The sequence below is a fragment of the Gopherus flavomarginatus genome, chromosome 2 (genome assembly GCF_025201925.1).
Source record: "Gopherus flavomarginatus isolate rGopFla2 chromosome 2, rGopFla2.mat.asm, whole genome shotgun sequence".
Lineage (NCBI taxonomy): Eukaryota > Metazoa > Chordata > Testudines > Testudinidae > Gopherus > Gopherus flavomarginatus.
Window position 1 is genome coordinate 180040537 of NC_066618.1, and position 22206 is coordinate 180062742.

General features: G+C 45.4%; 1 protein-coding gene across 1 annotated transcript in view; it reads left to right on the forward strand.

Annotated features, from left to right (window-relative positions):
* Positions 1–20860, forward strand: part of LY86 (lymphocyte antigen 86) — a 46339-nt gene extending 25479 nt beyond the window's left edge. Inside the window, exons 2-5 of the mRNA XM_050940344.1 lie at positions 3991–4077; positions 5132–5260; positions 12577–12629; positions 19363–20860. Coding sequence (XP_050796301.1) covers positions 3991–4077; positions 5132–5260; positions 12577–12629; positions 19363–19446 — 353 coding nt within the window. The 3' untranslated portion in view covers positions 19447–20860. The remainder of the gene's footprint in view (positions 1–3990; positions 4078–5131; positions 5261–12576; positions 12630–19362) is intronic.
* The last annotated feature ends 1346 nt before the right edge of the window (positions 20861–22206 follow it).

Sequence of the window (22206 nt, forward strand, 5' to 3'; positions counted from 1 at the left end):
GCTTCTTTCCTGGGCTAAGGTATATTTCACTTTCTGCAATAATAAAGACTGTTTTCAAAGACAAGAATTCATTTATTGAAAAGAAAATAACTTTCTTGACAGATACACAACATTTTGGGAACCTAAAAGGGCAGGAGGGGTAGGGTGGTGAACTGTACAGTCACAGGTTTGAATATGTCCTGTCTGGAGTGCTTTGCAATGACTGCTGCACTTCAGGATGAAAATACTGCATGGTGATGGGGGTTGAGTGCAGAGGGTAAGGGTCATAGTTCTCAGGGCTGGTTGGTGAAGGTACAGGTGTTGGGGGCAGCTGGTGATGGTAAGAACCTGGATGCTGGGGAAGGGGGTTTGGAGCTGACATTGGGGCACAAGGGAAAGAGCTTTGGGATGGGGGGGGGGCGGCATGGTAGTGCTCTGCCTGCATGGCTACGAGCGCCTGGATAGAGTCCGCTTGGCGCGCCAGGATGCTTACCAGCTGCTTTGTGCTTTTCTTCTTGGCCGCTGCATTTCTCTGGTGGAGCACGCTTTCCCTTTGTCTCCAGTCCTGCAGTTTTTTACTCTCTCTGGCAGAGTGATCCATAACTGCTTTAAGCATGTCTTCTTTGCTTTTTCGCGGCTTTTTCCTGAGGTTCTGTAGCCTCTGCCCAGTGGATGATGCGGGCAGTCCAGTAGTCAAGGACACTGTTCGAAAGACAGAAATGGGAACAGTTAAAACAGGACACAGGCTGCATTGTTTATAATCTCATCCAGACAGTTATTCCCACAGAGTGAAGGAGTTTACAGTCTTCACTTTAGCATACTTTTCCCATATCAAACAGAGCACACATAACCCACAGGAGGCAGGAAATGGTGAGTAATGATTGCTTCAGGGATGTGCAGGGGTTTCTGTGCATTGGGGAGAGCAAAATGCTGCGGGGGACACCTACACTGAACACTCTCCCCACATTTTCCACAGGAGTTAATCCTGGAAGATATCTCGCTGCTGCGGGTGACCTGGGAAGAGCAGGAGGGTCTTCTACAGCAATGCAGATTCCGCCCTGGCCCCTATGCAGCTTGCCTGTGTGCAGCAATGGTCCCCCCCACCCCTCGCGGCACAGTGGCGCGGACGCATTAGCCTGACTGGGACAAGGACCACAGTGGCTCTCCCTATAAACTTGCACAAGCGCATTGCCCACGCTCTGGCTGAAACTTTTGAAGAGATTACCGAGGCCGATTACCGCGACGTGATAGACCACATTAATGGGCTATTCCACATCTAGGCATGCATGCATGCAGCCCTAACCCTCCCTCCTCTCCCGAAACATTTCCATCCTGAAAATAAAAGCTGCTTACCGGGAACCCGCTCCTCTGCTTCTCCTTCACCAAGTACTGGCTGCTGCGACTGGCTACCTTCCTCCTGGCTGCATGCCTCCTGGGACTCCGGGGTGTCTCCCCTCACCCCAGTACCCTCACTCTCGGTTTCCTCAACCGCCTCCCCTTCCCCCTCCTCTAACCCCCCCCCACACACTCTGAAGTGTCCATCATGGTCGTCGGATTGGCAGTGGGGTCACCCCCAAGTATCGCGTCCAGCTCCTTGTAAAAACGGCAGGTCGTGGGGGCAGCACCTGAGCGGCGGTTTCCCTCGCGGGCTTTGCAATAGGCACTCTGCAGCTCCTTCACTTTAACCCTGCACTGCACTGCATCCCAGTCACGGCCCCTTTCCAGCATGGCCTTTGATATCTGCCCATATGTATGGTAATTCCTAAGGCTGGAGCGCAGCTGTGACTGCACAGCTTCCTCACCAAAAACACTGATGAGGTCCAGCAACTCGCCATTGTTCCATGCTGGGGCTCGTTTGGCACGTGGAGGCATGGTCACTTGGAAAGATTCACTGATTGATTGCACTCCACACCTGGCTGAGCAAACAGGAAGGGGATTTTAAAAATTCCTGGGGCATTTAAAGGGCGGGTCACCTGAACCCAGGGCAGTAGAATGCGAACTGATGAGCAGAGTGGCTGAACAGGCATTCTGGGATACCTCCTAATACCCTGGAGGCCAATTACAGCGCTTTTGGTGGCCACACTTGTGGGGCAGCGCTGCATCACCAGCGCTGCAATCCTTATACCCCAAGCAGAGCAGGAGTACAGCCAGCCTGCAATCAGGGAGATGCCGCGCTGTATGTGCCTTGCAAGTGTGGACAGTGAGTAAGTTGCAGCGCTGGTGGTGGGTTTGCAGCGCTGCAACTCTCCAGTGTAGCCAAGCCCTAATGCTGTGCTGTAGCTAAGAGCTCCACCTGGGAGCTTGCACACCTCCTGAACAAAACTCCCGCCCCACTTTGCCCCCCTAAATGGTACCCCACTAGAATTGCAAAGATGTGAAACTGTCCCTATCCCACCATTTTCAGTTCAATAAAATGTCACCTATAAAACTTGGGCTAAGGTTTTCAAAAATAGGAGCATAAAGTTAGGCTCCTAAGTCCTTAGCTAGGCACCTAAGTGACCTAATTTTCATTCACCAGGCAACTTCCCCTGAAGTCACCCATAGTTTCTGAAATGTTCTGAACAAGTTTGTTTTGGTCTACGCTAGGGGGTCTCAAATTTTATTGCACCGTGACCCCCTTCGGACAACAAAAATTACCACATGACCCCAGGAGGGGGACCAAAGCTTGAACCTGCCCAAGTCCTGCCACCCTGGGTGTGGGAGCCAAAAGCCAAAGGGATTCAGCCCCAGGCAGGGGGCTTGTAACCTGAGCCCCACCACCAGGGCTGAAGCCCTCGGGCTTCCGCCCTGGGTGGTGGGGCTTTGGCCCCAGCAAGTTTAATGCCAGCCCTGATGATCTCATTAAAATGGAGTCGCGATCCACTTTGGGGTCCTGACTCACAGTTTGAGAACCGCTAGTCTACGCTTGCAGTTAAACCAGGTTCGGCACTGGCTCAGCTGCAATTGTTGTCGACACCCAGCATCTGAAATGGATATGTTGACAAAGCCTTAAAGTATTAAATAATTTAAGGACTGGCCAGGTCCTAATGGCTAGAAAGCAGGAATGTAGGGGGAGGAAGAGGATTTGAATTTACACAAGAGTCTGGTCAGTTTCATGCTGCTAGTCACTGATAGGCAGCAGTAAAACTGACAAGAATCATGTCAATTTCAGAAAGCCTCTGCCAGGGTTTGTTGTACCCCAACTCCCAAGCATCCAGCTTGGAGGCATATTTAATTTCAGAAACATCATGCTTCAATGGTGAAAAAACAAACAGATTTCAATTCCGGAAAAAAAAATGAGTTTTTGGCTTTTTGTCATGATTCAGGATGAAAAAATTTCCAAAAACTTTCACAGACCCAAATTAAATTTCCCGGCCAGCTCTATTAGGCATTACTGCAATACAAATAGAAAAATAAATAATAATTATATTACTCTTTATTATTATTATTATTATTATTATTATTATTAAGCACAAGTCACTGTGATAGCGGGAATGAGAGTTTAGGGCAGGACTACCCAGATTGGGTGGCAAATGGGGCAATTTGCCCCAGGCTCTGGGCCCCGCAGGGCCCCCACGAGAATATAGTATTCTATAGTATTGCAACTTTTTTTTTTGGAATGGGCCCCCAAAATTGCTTTGCCCCAGGCCCCCTGAATCCTCTGGGCAGCCCTGGTTTAGAGACACTGGGAAGTGCAGCTGTGCAAGGACTCTCGTTTCAACTGAGTCCTGATTGCTATTCCTGAACTCCCATTTTGAGTGGTCTCTTCCCACAACAGGTCCCAGCCACATTCCGGCTGAAAGCGAACGCAGTTGGGATTAGCGTGATGTCGGTGAAATAAGCACAGAGCAGTCTAATCCTTTAGCCACATGATGTCGGAGTTTGGGGATTATGTTTGGGAGGATTTCAAAGAAAATATGTGTGACTTGATTTTCATAAGTATTTTATTCTTTTATCATTATTTTTTATGAAGTAGAGTTCCCATACATTGGAAATAAAAGTAAAAATCAGTTGCCTGTTACCTTTTGACAGATCCCGTGCAAGATTTTGCTCTTAGCATCGATGGTTGTTCCAATATCTTAATGAATACTTTTAACATCAGAGCTGCAACGGTCTTAAGTAAGTAAAGTGCTGTTTTTGAGTGTTACAAATAAGATACGTCATTGTGCATGTGTCAGTGTTAAGGAGGGTCTGATGAATAATAACCAAGTGCTTTTGATAATACATGAGAGGGTTTATCGCTGTCATGAGAGGGTCCGGGGGCTCAGACACAGATTGGGCCTCAGGAGGCATAGATTCTATTCTCAGCTGTGTCTCTGACCTACTGTGTGACCTTGAGTAAGTCACTTACCTCTCCCCACTCCTGCACCTTTGTTTCCCCTCCCACCCTTTGTCAGCCTGTTCACATTGTAAACTTGTTCGGACAGGGGGTTGTCCTTTGGGTATTGTCTTCGCTGCAAAGTTAACTCAAGTTACTCTTCGGGAGTTAGCTTAGCTAGAGAGTGAAAGGGGCCACACTGCGAAATAACATTTGAGTTGCTGTGGCTACACTGGCCTTGCGCTCACTCGTGTGCAGCACAAAGACTTTTGGGGGCATTTCTGTTTTTGGGGGTCACAAGCAAGACAAGTTTCAGGATTCTATTATAATCCTTGCACATGCTGGTTCACAACCCCTGACTGCAGAGTTTGAATCCAGTAGCCTCAAAAGCAGGAGTTCTCAAACTTTTGTACTGACCCCTTTCATACAGCAAGCCTCTGAGTGCGACCCCACCCTTATACAATAAAAACATTTTTTATATATTTAACACTATTATAAATGCTGGAGGCAAAGCAGGGTTTGGGGTAGAGGGTGACAGCTCACAATCTCCCATGTAATAACCTTGTGATCCCCTGAGGGGTCCTGACCCCCAGTTTGAGAACCTCTGCTCAAAAGGAAGCTACTCTTCATTCACTACATGTCTTGTTATCTACCATATCTGTACCGCATAGTGTTCCATGGTTTCAGGAACTCTCAGTGGAATTGGGGCCTAAATAAGAAAAGAATAGGATCCTTTTAAAATAAATAATAAACAAATTATTTAATTAATTTAATTAATAAATTCATTGTAAAATAAATAATAGCAGCTCAATTTCCAAACAGTTCTCTCCCTGAACTCTCCTGTTTTCTGCATAGGACACAACATCAAGGAACTATCTATGAAAGTTAATCTCATCCTAAATGGGAAGAGTATCCTAGAATACTCTCAGAAACTCTGTGAGCCGAATGGCCGAAGGTTTATCTTCTGTGGAAAGAAAAAAGGAGGTAATTTTACCTAACATACTAAACACTCGATGGGTGCTGAACACTGCAAGCTGGACACACCGCTGTGCTGCTGAATGTGCCACTACTTCCTAACATTCTGTTTACTGCAGCAGAATGTTAGTGGATGACAGAAACACAGTAGGAGAGCGTCCTTTTATTTTTAAAGTCTTCTTTTTGCATAACGAGCTCACTAGCTTGTGTTTTAATGGCACAGAGGTCTGAGTGCTATATACATCAGGGTATGTCTATATCTACAATTTTGCAGCGCTGGTTGTTACAGCTGTGTTAGTACAGCTGTATAGGGTCAGCGCTGCAGAGTGGCCACACTTACAGCAACCAGCGCTGCAAGTGGGGTTAGATCTGGCCACACTGCAGCGCTGTTGGGAGTGGTGCATTGTGGGCGGCTATCCCACAGAGCACCTCGTCCCATATCGGCGCTGTGGCTTGTGGGAAGGGAAAGGAAGTGTGATTGTCTTTCCGCTTCCTGGTCCTGTTCCAAAGCCCCGTGTTGCTTTGGTAGACATTCGGAGCAGTGTGGCAGCATTGTGAATGTACAGCGATTTTTCTGCGATTTTTTTTAATGAATGGATCCTGAGCAGCTGACGACCTTATTGATGAATGTTGCCAGCACTGTGTGCTGAGCTCGCCCCTACCCTGCGGCGCAGGGACACCGTGTGGCTGCCTCCGTGCTGGGGGGGGGGTGGGAAACACCAGAGCACACCGCGGGGAAGGAGACCTGCTTGGAGGGGGGGTCGGGGAACACCGGAGCAAACCGCGGGGAAGGAGACCTGCTTGGAGGGGAGGTCGGGGAACACCGGAGCACACCGCGGGGAAGGAGACCTGCTTGGAGGGGAGGTCGGGGAACACCGGAGCACACCGCGGGGAAGGAGACCTGCTTGGAGGGGAGGTCGGGGAACACCGGAGCAAACCGCGGGGAAGGAGACCTGCTTGGAGGGGAGGTCAGGGAACACTGGAGCACACCGCAGGGAAGGAGACCTGCTTGGAGGGGGGGTCGGGGAACGCCGGAGCAAACCGTGGGGAAGGAGACCTGCTTGGAGGGGAGGTCGGGGAACACCGGAGCACACCGCGGGGAAGGAGACCTGCTTGGAGGGGAGGTCAGGGAACACCGGAGCACACCGCGGGGAAGGAGACCTGCTTGGAGGGGGGGTCGGGGAACACCGGAGCACACCGCGGGGAAGGAGACCTGCTTGGAGGGGGGGTCGGGGAACACCGGAGCAAACCGCGGGGAAGGAGACCTGCTTGGAGGGGAGGTCGGGGAACACCGGAGCACACCGCGGGGAAGGAGACCTGCTTGGAGGGGGGGTCGGGGAACACCGGAGCAAACCGCGGGGAAGGAGACTACACTACAGCTGAGCATTTAAAGGAGGGGTCAGGTGAGCACAGGGCAGTGGAGTTTTCTTGATTACCAGAGAGGCTTCCTCAGGTATGCTGGGATACCTGCTTATTCCACGGAGGTCAAGAAAAACGCTGGTGAGTGTCTACACCTGATGACCAGCGCTGGTGATCCAGCGCTGGATCCTCTACACCCGAGGTTCGACCGGGTGTACGGCCAGTGCTGCAAACAGGGAGTTGCAGTGCTGGTAATGCCCTGCAGGTGTGTACACCTCCTAAGTTGCAGCGCTGTAACCCCCTCACCAGCGCTGCAACTTTGTGGTGTAGACAAGGCCTCAGTGTTCAAGGGGAATTTAGAAGGATAATCTACAACTCAATATATAATGTAAATAAGTAGCATGGGCCTACACCCCTTATGTTCAGTAGCAGTCTTATTTCAGCAAGACTGCTTGCATATCTGAGGATATTGCAGGATTGTCTCCTATTTTTGTAAAAGCAAGGGCTGAGCTAATGAACAAGATTACTGGAGAAATGTCTCCTATCTAAAAAGTTGTGTTTCCTGTTCACTGACCCATAATCCTGAGTAAGGATTCAAGACTGCAGCTAGGGTGACCAGATGGGATGAAGAAAATATCGGGACACATTTTGGGGAGCCCCACTGTGGGAGCAAAAAAAAAAAAAAAAGCAGAGAGAGAAAAAAAAAAACAGAGTCCCGAACAAACATCGATCAGGACGCGGGACAAAGGCCTAAAAATCAGGACAGTCCCGATTTTATCAGGACATCTGGTCACCCTAACTGCAGCATTTGGACCAAGGTACATTTTGGTATCATCTTAGGTGTTTGGTTTTATTTAAGGATCTCTAATAATAATAAATTCTTATTCTTCCTGATGCCATGCTCATCTCTTTGGGCTGATTTGAAAAGAAAGGTGGGTGGAGGGCAATTTCCCAGAGAGCTAAGAGAATGGCAGTTCAGTAAGTTAGTTTTGAAAGCTATTTTTCCCCAGTCACCTGCATCTCCATCAGCACTACAATAATTCATTTGCTGTAGGGCTGTGGGTTTTGTGACTGCACACTGCACTGTGGACAAGATGGCATCGGGGGAATTGCTAAGACATTTCACACAGTACAGAGATATCAAAAAGAATTGCAGAGAAATACTGCACAAGCAACCAATTATGTAAATTCTGCAAGCCAGGTAGACAGAAAAATTAAATTCAGAGGCTTTCTCAATAGTGTATTGAATTAAAGAAAAAATAAGACACCCACAGACCTACTGGAAGACTGTCTTATTCTGATGAAGTGCTTAATAACACCCCGTAGGAAACGCATCAAGGAGAACTAGAGTCGATCCTGAGCCCAGCACAAGCTGCTGTTTACACATTAAGCCACACAGCCAAACCCTTCTGGGGTACCCAGGCCCTTAATCTTAGCCTGGCAGGGAGACTGTTTTCACTAATTGAAGTACATCATGATATAAAACAACACTTGATTTTTTAAATAATGCCATGTATCTTCATTTAGAAGCTGCCCTCAATGAATGACGGAACCTTATCACACAGTTGTTAATAGAAGCCATGTTGTTTAATAGCCACCTTCACTGGGTAGTCAGGACTTTCCCATGCAATCCACAGAGGGAAGGGGTTAAGTCTGCTAGATGATGGGGCTCCAAAATGGAGATGTGGTGTTTTCTAGATAGTCAGTGTACGTTTTTACACTATATTATAATGCAGTTTGGTCTCCAGCCCCACATGGAGCAGCTCAGCACAGCCACATTTGAAGGCTGTGTCTACACTAGCACTTTTGTCAACATAACTTATGTCACTCAGGAGTATGAAAAAACAACCCTCTGAGCGACATAAATTACACTGACAAAAGCGCTGGTGCGGACCGCCCTACGTCAGTGGGAGACGCGCTCTTGCCAACACACCTACTGCTGCTCGTTGGGGGTGGTTTAATTATGTTGACAGGAGAGGTCTCTCCCACTGGCATAGAGCAGCTACACGGGAGACCTGTGCCACTGTAAGGTCTCTAGTGTAGACATGGCCCAGTTGTTAGCATTGTTGTTAAACTCAACCATTGCCCTGTGCAGCGAGGGCCATAATTTGAGCTGTCAAATATGAGGTGAAGGAAGTGTGAAGATGGCAGACCATTCTCTTTTTAGAGCTGAATTTTGTCAATTAAAGCCCCATCTTCATTGCATGTTGAGTAACATTTGTAAAGCAAATTTTATTTGACCTCAGTTTAAATATAGTTGCAAGCAGGTTTTGGTTGGCCACTGTAGTGAGAACAAAGACTGTAAAAGCGTTCTCCTACCCCGCTCCTAAACAAGCCACAGGCTTTATAGTTCGTTCCATTTATAGATCTTTTTTGAGAGAGCTAGGAATATACAGGGCTGAGAGAGAGGAGGGTGTCATGGAATGTAATTGAGGAGGAGTCAAAAGTGGCTAATAGAGAACATTTTCCTTCCTCTATTATCTTTTACTTCTAGATGAGCAACCCATGATTAGAACTGTCATGTCAGAACAAACATAGATGGATGTTTTACCAACATCTTCGTTTCAATTATAGCATTTGTTACCTATCTTTTTACTTTTATTTAAACAAATTGTATAATGGTCACAACCGGTCTAGCAAAGCTCACGAGGGATCTCAAACATGATTCCGAACAACTTATGTCTGTTTCTTTGAGATCTAAACCTATTATACTCTCTTCAGTTCCAAAGAAGGCAAAGAGGTGAACTTTAGCAATGATTTTTTTCACTACTAGAGTCTTTGTGGTATTAAGTTTAAAGATGAGCTTCCTCTCTCTAGGGAGGAATTTTTCTGATTGTCGTTCATATCCCTCACAAGAAAATGGCTACAAAAGAGTTAGGATTGCTCAAATGTACTTCCCATCAACACAGTCACAAAAAACAGAAAAACCACCCGTTCTGGTAACTTTAGGATCCACATCCAGCACAACTCAGAGACCTTACCCAATTAATGCCCAAACACACTCACAAACTTTGCGGCTGCACAAACTCACTTTTTCACATCCAACATAGGATGCTCAAAGCACACACCCAATTTCTTTCAATCACACTCAACATAAAAACCTTAACTCGGACCTTAGTTACAAATGAACATACACATGTAATGGCTTGTGTGTATAATAAGTTACACTTGCAGAGTATAAGATGTGAAGTTAGGTATTTCTTTTGAGTGCAATTGTGAGGAAATGGACATGTATTCTCAGCAAGCAACTGCACCACAGAGCTGGGTTCTGGTCTGATCTGCCATATGACCTTCAGTAAGAAACTCATCCTCTCCACCTCAGTTTCTCCCACCCGTAAAGTGAGTTAATGATACTCACTCAGCTCCAATATTTATAGATGAGCACTGTTCAGATCAGTTCTGAACCAACAGAATTCATGGCAGTTGTGCCATTGAGTTGAATGGGTGCAGGATCTGGCCCTAGAAGAGCTAAGTATTACTGTATTATTACTCACACAGAAAAAAATAAAAAATCTATAAAGGTTTAAAGCCCAGAAAAGGAAGAGGTGGGTGTAGATGTACTGGGGTCTTTATATAGTGTAACAAGTGTGAGAATGTTCAAAGATTTTCAGCCTAAGAAATTGTTGAGAAAGAGGCGTCAGAATTTCATTATAGGTGTTTTGTCAGAAATGAGAGGCAACTTCACAAGAACAAGTAACTTGAAGTAATTCTCAGGAAATTCTTACCTGCTCCACTTCCTACTGTAAATTGCAAGAGACCTGTTGATGGCAGGGAGGAGTAAATTACTTTTGTTAGGAAGTAAGAGTGAAAAGAATCCACAAAATAGAAAAGAAAGCCCGAAGTCAGCAGTATCTAGAGACCTTTTTATGATGTTCTGCAGAAAACCTCTTCAGTCATGTTAGCCCTTAAGAGAAGGGTTGAACATGGAAGATAGTGCAAAACAGCCAATGTTCTTGGGACATTAACAGATGCTGTGACTTATTAGTATCCTGCACATATGAAGATGGGGGAACCTTTTGACTGGAAAGTTTCCCATGATTTGTGAATTGATCCCATAAATAAGATCAGTCGTTCATACTATATAACCTATGTGAACTCAGACAGGAAAGTTCCAAAGAGGCAATACTTTCCATTCAATGCACAAAGCTAAGTGTTTGTCTTATTTATAATTACTGCAACTAATTTATCTGATTTGCCCCTCACTGATAGGTAAATGCAAGGGTTTAGGAAGATGTACTGTATCGAGAATACTATGTTAAACTGGAATCTCAAAAGCAAGACATGCATTCAGTTGGATTCAGCCTTGGGAGACACTGCTTTCTGCTGTAGCCCCAGCTTTGTAAAGTCCATGGAGAGGCAATCACATTGGTTTCAGGGACCTGGTTTAAACAACACAGCCACCAAAGTGGGTGGTTCTGGTCAGCTAGGGGTTTGGTCATAAAATCCAGTAGACCTATTGATTCAGAACATCTCCTGGGAGCCTCCAGTAGCTGAAGATTAAAGCTGCTCTCATCCCCCGCAGCAGAAGCCCACCTACTGGTACAGGGGAGAAGAGTCCATTTCCCCATCTATGAAGTGGGACTGATATTCACTCAGTTCACAAAGGAATAGAACTCAGGGGTGCACAGCTCCTATCTCCTACTAAATTCCAGATCGGTTCCCCCAGATGCCCCAAAGAATAGTACTGGTGGTGATGGTTTCTGCTCAGCACACAGTAGTCCTAGGAATAACTCCTACTGCTACCACCTCAAGCAAGAGTGTGGCCACAATGCATGGGCAGGATCTCAGGGTCTCCTAATGGGGGAAGTACATCTACAGCCCAGGATTGCCTTAATCTAGCCCTGGTGGGATGGTCAAAGTTGACTTATGGTGTAGTAGAAAAATTAGCATCTGCCTTCACCAGGGAGATACTAGCATCCCCACACGTTCAGAAGCATGTGTGTTGTCTGATCTTGTTTAATTCAGTTTCAGACATAGGTTTTGCAAAGCGAGGACACCATCATTTCACTTTCAATCTCTTGCTAGTTCTGAAATACTCCAGGGCTGACTCCATTGATTCACGTGACCTGTGAAGAGTCTCTATCTCCAACTGTTAGAGAAGGATTCAGAGCTCATACTTCCTCCACTTTTGTCCTCTGCTGCTGTCCAGGACTTGTTGGGCAGTCTGATCCTGGTTCCAAGCTGCCTGTCTCACTTGCTGCATTTTCCTTCTCAAACATGGCCCATTACAGGAGATTCTACAGCAAGGGGTTGCTTTCTGCACTGCACTGTCCACACCAGCATTTTACAAATAGGACAGCTCCCATCTACACCTCTGCTTCCGCAAATGCTCAAAACCCACTTTTTTTTTTTTTAATAAAAGAGGAAATGAAGGCAGAAATGGCAAGTGACTTGTCTAAGGGGCCCAAAATGTCGACATCAACACTGGGATTAGAATTCAGGATATTTTAGCTGCTGACCCTAAATTCAATTCACTAGACTACAGCTGGCTCATGGCCTGGACTCTCCAGCTGCTTCACCTGTGCCATGGGAAGCATTTTCCTTTTCAAAGAGCTGTTGCCATGGTTGCTCACTTCTGTGCATGAAGCAGGAGCCTTAGAGTCTGAGGCTTCTCTGCTGCATCGAGTAATGACTCATAATTTAAAAAATACTTCAAAACCCTGTTTTGTTTAGTTTTGCTAGATTCTAGACAGGAGTTATAGGCCCGGATTCTGCAGACATTGAAGCACCTGCACAACTTTACTCAGATGGGCAGTGATGACACTGGGACTCTGCATAGTCTCTCCTACACTAGCAAGATGGTCCATACCTTTACGCTTCTCTCAGAGAGTTGTTGTCCATAAAGCTTTTTTAAGTCCTAGAGCACTTGTCACTGAGGGTTTTAAAGTATTGCTATAAAACAGTGCATACTACCACCTGCTTGTTTCCTTTGTTCATTGCACAATCATCATCCATTTGTTTTTCAGAACATATCTACTACGAAGGGCCTGTCACACTGGGAATCCATGAAATCCCCCAAGTAAGTTCCCTGTGGTTATGTCCTGAAATCTAAGAATTACCTGACTCAGGCCTGGTCTACACTACGCGTTTATACCAAATTTAGCAGCGTTAAGCGGAATTAACCCTGCACCCGTTCACACAACGAAGCCCTTTATATAGTTATAAAGGGCTCTTAAAACCGATTTCTGTACTCCTCCCCGACGAGGGGAATAGCACTCAAATCAGTATTGCCATGTCGGATTAGGGTTAGTGTGGCCGCAATTCGATGGTATTGGCCTCCGGGAGCTATCCCACAGTGCACCATTGTGACTGCTCTGGAAAGCGATCTGAACTCGGATGCACTGGCCAGATAGACAGGAAAAGCCCTGCGTACTTTTGAATTTCATTTCCTGTTTGCCCAGCATGGAGTGCTGATCAGCACGGGTGGCGATGCAGTCCCAAATCCAAAAAGAGCTCCAGCATGGACTGTATGGGAGATAATGGATCTGATCGCTATATGGGGAGACAAATCTGTTCCATCAGAGCTCCGTTCCAGAAGACGAAATGTCAAAGCATTTGAAAAAATCTCCAGGCTATGATAGACAGAGGCCACAGCAGGGACTCAACACAGTGCTGTGTGACAAGCGTAATGGAAAGCCAAAGAATCAAATGGACGCTCATGGAGGGAGGGAGGGGGGACTGAGGACTTGAGCTATCCCACAGTTCCTGCAGTCTCCGAAAAGTATTTGCATTCTTGGCTGAGCTCCCAATGCCTGAAGGGTCAAAAACATTGTCACCAGTGGTTCAGGGAATATGTCGTCAATTTACCCCTCCCCCCCCAAAGAAAAGGGAAAAAAATCATTTCTCGCCTCTTTTCAATGTCACCGTATGTCTACTGCATGCTGCTGGTAGATGGGGTGCTGCAGCGCTAAACAGCAGCATCTTCTCCTCTCCCCTCCCCGGTGGCAGACGGTACGGTACAATATGACTGATAGCCGTCCTCGTCATCATCCTGTGAGTGCTCCTGGCTGGCCTAGGTGAGGTCGGCCGGAGGCGCCTGGGCAAAAATGGGAATGACTCCTGGTCATTCCCTTCTTTAAGCTTTGTGTCCTGGAGATTCAGTCCTGGCAGATGGTGCAATAGGGCTGGTAACTGTCCTCATCATACCGGCTGTAGGCTGAGCTCCTCTCCCCCACTCCTTTCATGTCTAATGGAGATTCTGGACTATCATAACAGCGGGAGGCTGTGCTCCTCTCCCCCACACTCTTTAATGAGTAATGGAGATGTCCTGCCTGGAATATCATAGCAGCTGGAGGCTGCCTCCCCCTCATTTTATCTCACTAAAAAGTCAGTGTTTCTTATTCCTGCATTCTTTATTACTTCATCACACAAATGGGGGGATAACTGCCACGGTAGCCGAGGAGGGGTGTGGGAGGAGAGAAGCAACGGGTGGGGTTGTTGCAGAGGCACTCCCTAGAATGGCATGCAATTCATCATTTCTGCAGGATCTCTGGGGTTCTGACCTGGAGCGGCTGTGCTCTCTGGTTCTTTAGTAGATTTGCCCCATATTCTAGGCAGGATTGACTCTATTTTTAGACAAAACATAAAGAAGGGAATGACCTGGAAAGTCATTCCCATTTTTGTCCATGCATCCCCGGCCGACCTCAGTGAGGCCAGCCAGGAGCACCAATGACAGCAGCAGACGGTACAATATGACTGGTAACCGTCATCACCAATTTCCAAAGCAGCAGACAGTGCAATAGGGCTGGTAACCGTCTCTGTTACCTTGCAAAGGCAAATGAATGCTGCTATGTAGCGCTGCAGTACCACGTCTGTCAGCAGCATCCAGTACACATACGGTGACAGTGAAAAAAGGCTAAACGGGCTCCATGGTTACCATGCTATGGCGTCTGCCAGGGCAATCCAGAGAAAAAAGGCGCAAAATGATTGTCTGCCGTTGCTTTCACAGAGGAAGGATTGATTGACGACATTTACCCAGAATCACCTGCGACACTGTTTTTGCTCCATCATGCATTGTGATCTCAACCCAGAATTCCAATGGGCGGGAGAGACTGTGGGAACTATGGGATAGCTATGGGATAGCTACCCACAGTGCAACACTCCGGAAGTCGACGCTAGCCTCGGTACATGGATGCACATCACCGAATTAATGTGCTTAGTGTGGCCGCGTGCACTTGACTTTATACAATCCATTTTAAAAAACCGGTTTCTGTAAAATCAGAATAATCCCGTAGTGTAGACATACCCTAAGAGCAAAAAGCGCAATAATAATGGGTGATTTCAACTATTCTCATATTGACTGGGTAAATGTCACCTCAGGGCATGATGCAGAGACAAAATTTCTAGACACCAACAGTGACTGCTTCTTGGAGCAGCAAGTCCTGGAACCCACAAGGGGGGGGCGGCAATTCTTGATTAAGTCCTAACTGGAATCCAGAATCTGGGCCAAGAAGTAACTATGCCTGAATCAGTCAGTAATAGTGACCATAATGTACTTACATTTAACATTCTCATAGAGGGGATAAAAGCACCCCAAAACCTACTACGGTAACATTTAACTTTGAAAAGGTGAACTACATAAAAATAGGGATACTTGTTAGATGGAAATTAAAAGGCGCTATCACAAGGGTTAAATGCCTGTAAGTAGCAGGGGTACTATTTAAAAACACCATAATAGAGGCTCAGACTAAATGTTTACCCTCAACCAGAAAAGACAATAAGAGGACTAAAAGAATGCCACCATGGCTAATAATCAGAGTGATGTTTAGAAAGACATCTTGAAGTCACTGTGGATAGCTCTCTGAAAACTTCAGCTCAGTGAACAGCAGCAGTCAAAGAGGCTAACAGAATGTTAGCAACCATTAGGAAAGGGATAGAAAATAAGACAGAAACTATCATAATGCCACTCTATAAATTCAGGTGCCCCCACACCTTGAATACTTTGTCCAGTTCTGGTCGCCCAATCTCAAAAAGAATACAGTGGAACTGAAAAATGTTCAGCGAAGTGCAACAGAAATGATCAAGGATATGGAATGGCTTCCATACGTGGAAAGACTAAAAAGATTAGGCTTGTTCAGCTTAGAAAAGCAATGACTAAAGGGGGATATGGTAGAGACCTCTTAAATCATGAATTGTGTGGAAAAAGTGAATAGAGAAGTGTTAGTTACCCTTTCCCACAATACACAAATGTGGGATCATCGTATGAAATTAATAGTCAGTCGGTTTAATACAAACAAGAGGAAGTACTTTTTCACATAATGTACAGTTAACCTGTTGAGCTCATTGCCATGAGATGTTGTGATTGCCAAAAATGTAACTGGGTTCAAAAAAGAATTAGGTCAATTCACGGACGATAGGTCCATCAATGGCTATTAGCCACGATGATCAGGGATGCAACCCCATGTTTGGGATGACCCTAATCCTCTGCCTGCCAGAAGCCAGGAGGGAAAGACTCAACTGCCCTGTTCTGTACACTTCACCTGAAGCTCTGGTATGGGCCACTGTTGGAGACAGGATACAGTGACAGACGGATCATTGGTCTGACTCAGTATGGCAAGTCTTATGTCCTGAAGAACCACCACATTGTCCTACCAGAATGTCTCTAGTACAGTAACAGATTCACTCTTCTAGTACTGGAGGCTGGGGACATTCAGCACGGTTGGTTTTCCCCATGTTTGTAGCTTGTCCCTCTAGTACACTGCCCTGCCCTGATTCTTGCATTGGTAGCAGGGGAAGCAGCACCTCCTGGTGATTCCTAAGAGGAAGGTCACCTCTGCAAGGGCCCATTAGCACCACTGGAGCAATGTTTTCTATACCAGTAGTTGCTGCAAGGAGCTTAAACTTGCTGAAGTCTTAAGATGAGAATCAAGGGTAGTGGGGAAGGGGAAGAAATGGAGAAAGGAAGAAGTGGAGAGGAAGTGAAAGGAGTTTAGACTAGAGGACACAACCTCTCTCTCCCCTCTTTTCCTTCCGATCAGTCCTTCACTTCTACTCTCATTGGCCTATTTTACCACCTCTCCTTCCCTGCTTATCCATTATGTCTTTGGAAGTAGCATACTCCATACTGAACCAATCTCCTGCTTGAATTTCAGCAGACAGGCACACAGTGCCAGAGATGCTGAAAGCCTCCTTGCATCTGTTTACCTGCCCAGGCACAACTAAACACTGTCCTCAGCCAGGTAAAGACATCGATCATTTGCCAAAGAATTGAGGAGGCCAATGGAAGGGGGCACATGGGTCTAGATCAGAGTGGCCATTGGTTAAGAACTTGCAGGTGGGGAGAATCATGGCCACCAAAACTAAAGTGTACAATCCCATTAAGCAGTCAAAGACCTACTACTGCTTCATTCTGCTCATGTTGACTAGAATATAATTCCATGAGACACTGATAAGCAACTTGGCCCATAAGTAGTCCCACTTCTACAATAAGGTACTTAATGTGAGTAAGGATATATATTTCATAGATTTTTAAGGTCAGATGGGACAATGAGATTATCTAAGAAAACCTTCTATAAGAATCTGGCCCTGTGAGAGTTAGGGAATCCAGACCTAAATAAGAAAGACAGTCATTCTTCTCAGATTTTTTTATTTATAAGAATTCAGTTTTCCAAATTATCAAAAAGTGATAATAAAATTTAAAGAAATCCAGTCATTTGAGAACAATTGGGACAGGTCACAACAGCCCCATATCCAGGCAAAAGACTATATAGCACTGAAGAATTACTAAATTTATAAATAACAGAACAGGAAACCAACCTCAATTACCTATGAGTCTATGAATAAGGACCAATTCTTCCACTCATGGGGAATAAGGTACTACTCAACATGTATATGGGTTGCAAAATCTGCCTCTGATTATTATAAACATAGATCTGATATTAGCAACCACAAGAGAGTCCAGAGGTGACACATGGGGAGAAGGAATGTGGGGTCACATGTCTCCCCAGATTTCTGCCAAGGTTTGCGGGCCCCGCTCGGTCACATGGTGTGGCGGAGCCCATGAGCTGTGCCCCATGGGGAGAGCCAGGAGCAACAGCTAGGAGCTGCAGGGCGGGGCTGCTGCTTTCCAGGCAGGGAGACTGAGAGTAAGGGGGAGGGACCTGCCTCAGAGGGAGGAGGGCAGTGACTCGAGCTATTTCAGGGGTGGCCAAACCTTTAAATTTTGCCCCTCACTACCACTCACAGCAGATATGAGTTGTCTCTGAGAGGCGCCCCCTCGCCCCTGGCCCTGCACCTACTCCACTCTTTCTCCGCTCCCATTCCAACCCCTTCCCCAAGGTCCCCACCCCAACTCTGCTCCCTCCCTGCCCCATTGGACCCTTCCCCAAAACCCCAGCCCAGCCCCGCCTCTTCCCTGAGCACACCGCATTCCCCATCCTCTGCCCTCCCTCCCAGTGCTTGCCGTGCAAAACAGCTGTTTGGCGGCGCAAGTGCTGGGAGCTAGGGGGAAGAAGCAGGTATGCAGCACACTCAGGGGAGGAGGCAGAGGCAGAGAAGAGGCAGAGGCGAGCTGGGGAAGGGGGGCAGGGTGGGGAGCTGCTAGTGGGTGCAGAGCACCCACCAATTTTTCCTCATGGGTGCTCTAGCCCCAAAGCACCCACGGAGTCAGCATCTATGGAGTCCAGTACAAACAAGGCTATATACTCAGGAACCATTGTCATGGGGCCTCCTCCAGAACCTACACTGTACTGTCCCCAAAGAGAGGTTCAAGGGGGAAGAGGTCAGTTACTGTTGCAGAAATCCACATGGTACAGAGAGGAGAATCCCCAGGAAAACAGTCAATTACTAGATGCACACACCTACCACCTCAAAGCCAGAGAGCTCTTAACACCCAGAGAGGTTTCTATGGGCTCAGGCCAAAGGCAGCACTGCTCCTCTGAGCTTCCACACTGCTGGCAGGTTTCCTGCCCAGTTTCTGCAGAGAAGATCAAATGTGGCTCAAAAATCCAGAATTAAAACAAATTTCTGTGTTAAGTCTTCCTCTCAATCTCTTAAGTGAGCTTAGCCACCTGACTTTCCCAATATTTCTGACTGTTAGGAGGAGAGAGATATTTTGACCTATGAAATTAGGATGTTCCCTAAGCCCAGGTCAACACATTTGGACTGTGCATAGTTTCTCTTTTACATTGTGCAGAGTGCTGATGTGAAATTGTCCCCGAAGGAAGCGTTATTGTTACCACCTGTTTTGTTGGAACTCAGATACAGCAAGTTCTGTGTCCGTGTCATGTGTTTCTACAGATGATGCTTTTTTTAAAAATACCCAATTAATATGTTAACATCTGTGAAAATTCATCTGAAGTTATAACAGTGCAATATTTGAACAATAAGATTAGAGTGGGATGAATCCCAGTCAAAAGAACATTTCTCCCACTCTGATTATACAGCAGCTGCAAAGTAAAGAAAAAGCCTTAATAACAAAAGCCAAGGTGCAGTAGTTTCAGAAAGAGCAAGAAAAGCTGTGTGGACCTGAAAGGAATTTTTAAATATCAAAAGTTTTGCTTCCCTATGGAAGCATTTACCGCCATGTTTTAATTTTGAATTTGCTGCGCTATCAACATTTGACATCTATGAAGAGGGGCCTTTGGCAAGAAAAATGGGCCACAACTTTTACCACCATTGAAACATATTTGGACTGGAAGAGCTTTCAGGAGGGGTATAACAATTTTAAAGAAAAAGGGGACTCTCTTCTATGAAGAGAGGCAGTTCTGTACTATTTGTGTGCTAATCTAATGTTTTGCTTTTGTTTCACACAGGGAGAGTACACAGTTTCAGTGATGCTGTATAATGAAGATCATCTCACTGTTGCTTGTGCTGATTTTACCATAAAAAAAAAATAATTTTTCCCCATATAAAGCAAAGAAGCGATCAGAAACAGTTCATTTAAAGGGGCAGGTCACCAAAATAGTGCAAGCTTTGTAGCTAAGAAAGCTAGTTATATTCTACAGTGATATTGAAGGAAATAATTCCACTCAGAGGTTCAGGTGCTATTCTTGTTTATACTCTATTGCTTTTAGGAAGTCACTAGAACCCCAAGAGATAATTTATCTTATCACATTCACTGTACTCCATTTGTTTTTGTTTCTATAATATATGGCTGCTTTAAAATAGCAAGAGTTTTAAATGCTCAAAAGCCTTCTAGTCCACTAACTGCAGAACTGAATGAAACAGACATTGCCCAATGAGCTATCTAGCAGGAGGAGATCAGAGCCTTTTTCCTGGGCTACTGGAGGCAAGAGGGGACTTAGCACAGTGGTTCCCAAACACAGGCATGTCTGCTAGAGCGATGGCTTTTGTGATTGACACTAGGCATGGAGTTCTAACCACAGAACCCTTTCCTACCTGAACTTCGTGCAATGAATGTCTGTATCATTTTACACATGCTCATTTTACACAATGATAGACTTAGATTGTCCCAGATTTCAATTTTGTTCAGTCTGACATGATATGAGATTTGGAGCAGCCTTGGTTTAACTAAATGAGAGGCAGGCCAACATTATACCATTGGACAGGAGTTGCAGCTGCTGCATTAAGAGAAGAGAGCACTGGCACTGCCCAGGTCTTACTCTTAGAAATTGATGCCTTGGGAACCACTATACTGCACTCAGTCTCTGGTGGGGTGGAGGGAGTACCTCACATTATCCCTTCCAAATTCAGTACAGTTCAGTACCTAACACAGGGCCATGTAAAAAAAAATAAGCTTCCAATACCTTACATTGGCTATTACAATATCAAGGTCAGAAAGGCACCCACCTCATAGTTAAACTCTCAACATGCATTCAGTATTATGCACTTAACATTTGCAATCAATACAATGTAATGTTACAAAAAGCTGCAGATACCAACTCATTTATTAACGGTGAAGAAAACCAAATTATTTATGTTCAGGAAGACATACGGAAAGTAGGGGAGAGGCCTACATGATGTGGAAGCCTCTTCAGACATCCTGATAGCAGCATTCATCCACATACTTTTATAGAAGCTATAACATAACCTCACTGTAGCCCTGTACTTTCTGTGTAGACTCTTTTTAATAAACCCATGAAAGAGAGACCCAAGAATGTGAACAGAAGTATTCCACCTGCTATTTGAGCAATCCTTGTGTCATATCTGTTCTCTGGAGTAACAGCACTCCACACTTCAATTTTTTGGATTTGCTTTTTTGTTTTTTACATCCTTTTTAATGACATGTGAATGATTCTGCTATTATGCTATTATGGCCATCTGCTTCCCAATAAAGTCATATGAAAAAGAGTCCTTTATGTTCTTTTTTCTATTTTGGTATTTTGCCTCTGAGGTCCACCCAAAAGGTAAAGCCAAAAACTCATAGAAAGAGTTACCATTTCTTGCTTGAGACTTGAATATCCTCTCCTCTCTGGCTTTAACAATGCAGAGAAATATCAGGATAAGAGACATAAGCCATCTTCAGTTCTCTCAGAAAAAAACATTCCCCAACTGTTGCCCCGAGATCTCATCAAAAGAATGCATCTCTGAACTAACAGTGCCCCCTGATAAATAACTATTGTGTTCCGAGACGGTCCTCCATTTCCCATCCATGCGGTGGACCTGTTAAATCCAGTTTCACCAACTGTGTTCAAGTCTTCAGGGACCTGATCTACACTGTGAAGTTTTACCATGACTGAATATAGTTGTGAATAACCATGTTAACTGACAGTGTTCAACACAAAATAACGGGCAAAGTATAAACTAGGACAAAACATTCAACATACTGACAACTAATTGTGATTAAACCTTGCTCTGATCAGGGTTTAAACATAATGAGCTGATGTTATATTGAACATAGTTTATCCTAGTTGCTTGCTAAACAGTATTCAGCATCATGTTAGTTAACTCAATGAGTCAGAACTGCGCTCAGCGACAATAAAGCTATACAGGGTAGACCTCTGAGGAAGTATGGGATATCAGCCCACATACAAACAGTTAGGCAGCATGTGCATGTGGATGTGCACACAATGACTATGTTGTGGAAAAGCCACCATGGAGACTCACTTTAACTCTTTGTAACCTGCCAGAAGAAGGTATCACAAAAATGGATACAAAAATGGATACCAAAAAAGTTCAAAAGCTTGTACCTTCCACCAGAAGTTGGTAAAATAAATGAAATTACCTCACCCACCTTGTCTCTCACAGAAAGAGTTGTAATTTATAGGTTTTTTCCCATAAATTTAAGCCCTCTCTACATGACTCCTACATGGTTACAAAAGTCAGAACAAACTGACATGGAGAAGAAACCATTAAAATCGCATCTAGCAGCATTAGTAGCACACGGAAATGTTCCCTATGTCCAGCTCGCTTCCATGACAAACCTTGCCCCTAAAATCCTATTGGATGGCCTTGCCTTCAACCAACCGACCATATCAGATGAATTACAATCCCAAGGGCCTTCACTAGTTGAAACACCTCCAACTAAAATAGGTGTCCCCTACCACCTAGACATTGCCCGGGCTACCAAGTTTTTCAATCCAGAAGCATATCTCCAAAAATTTCCATTACCAGAGAAATAAATAAACTGGTCATCTCTTACTTGAGGTTTGGTACTACCCGTGTGCTGTGGACAATCAGTTACACAATAAACTACA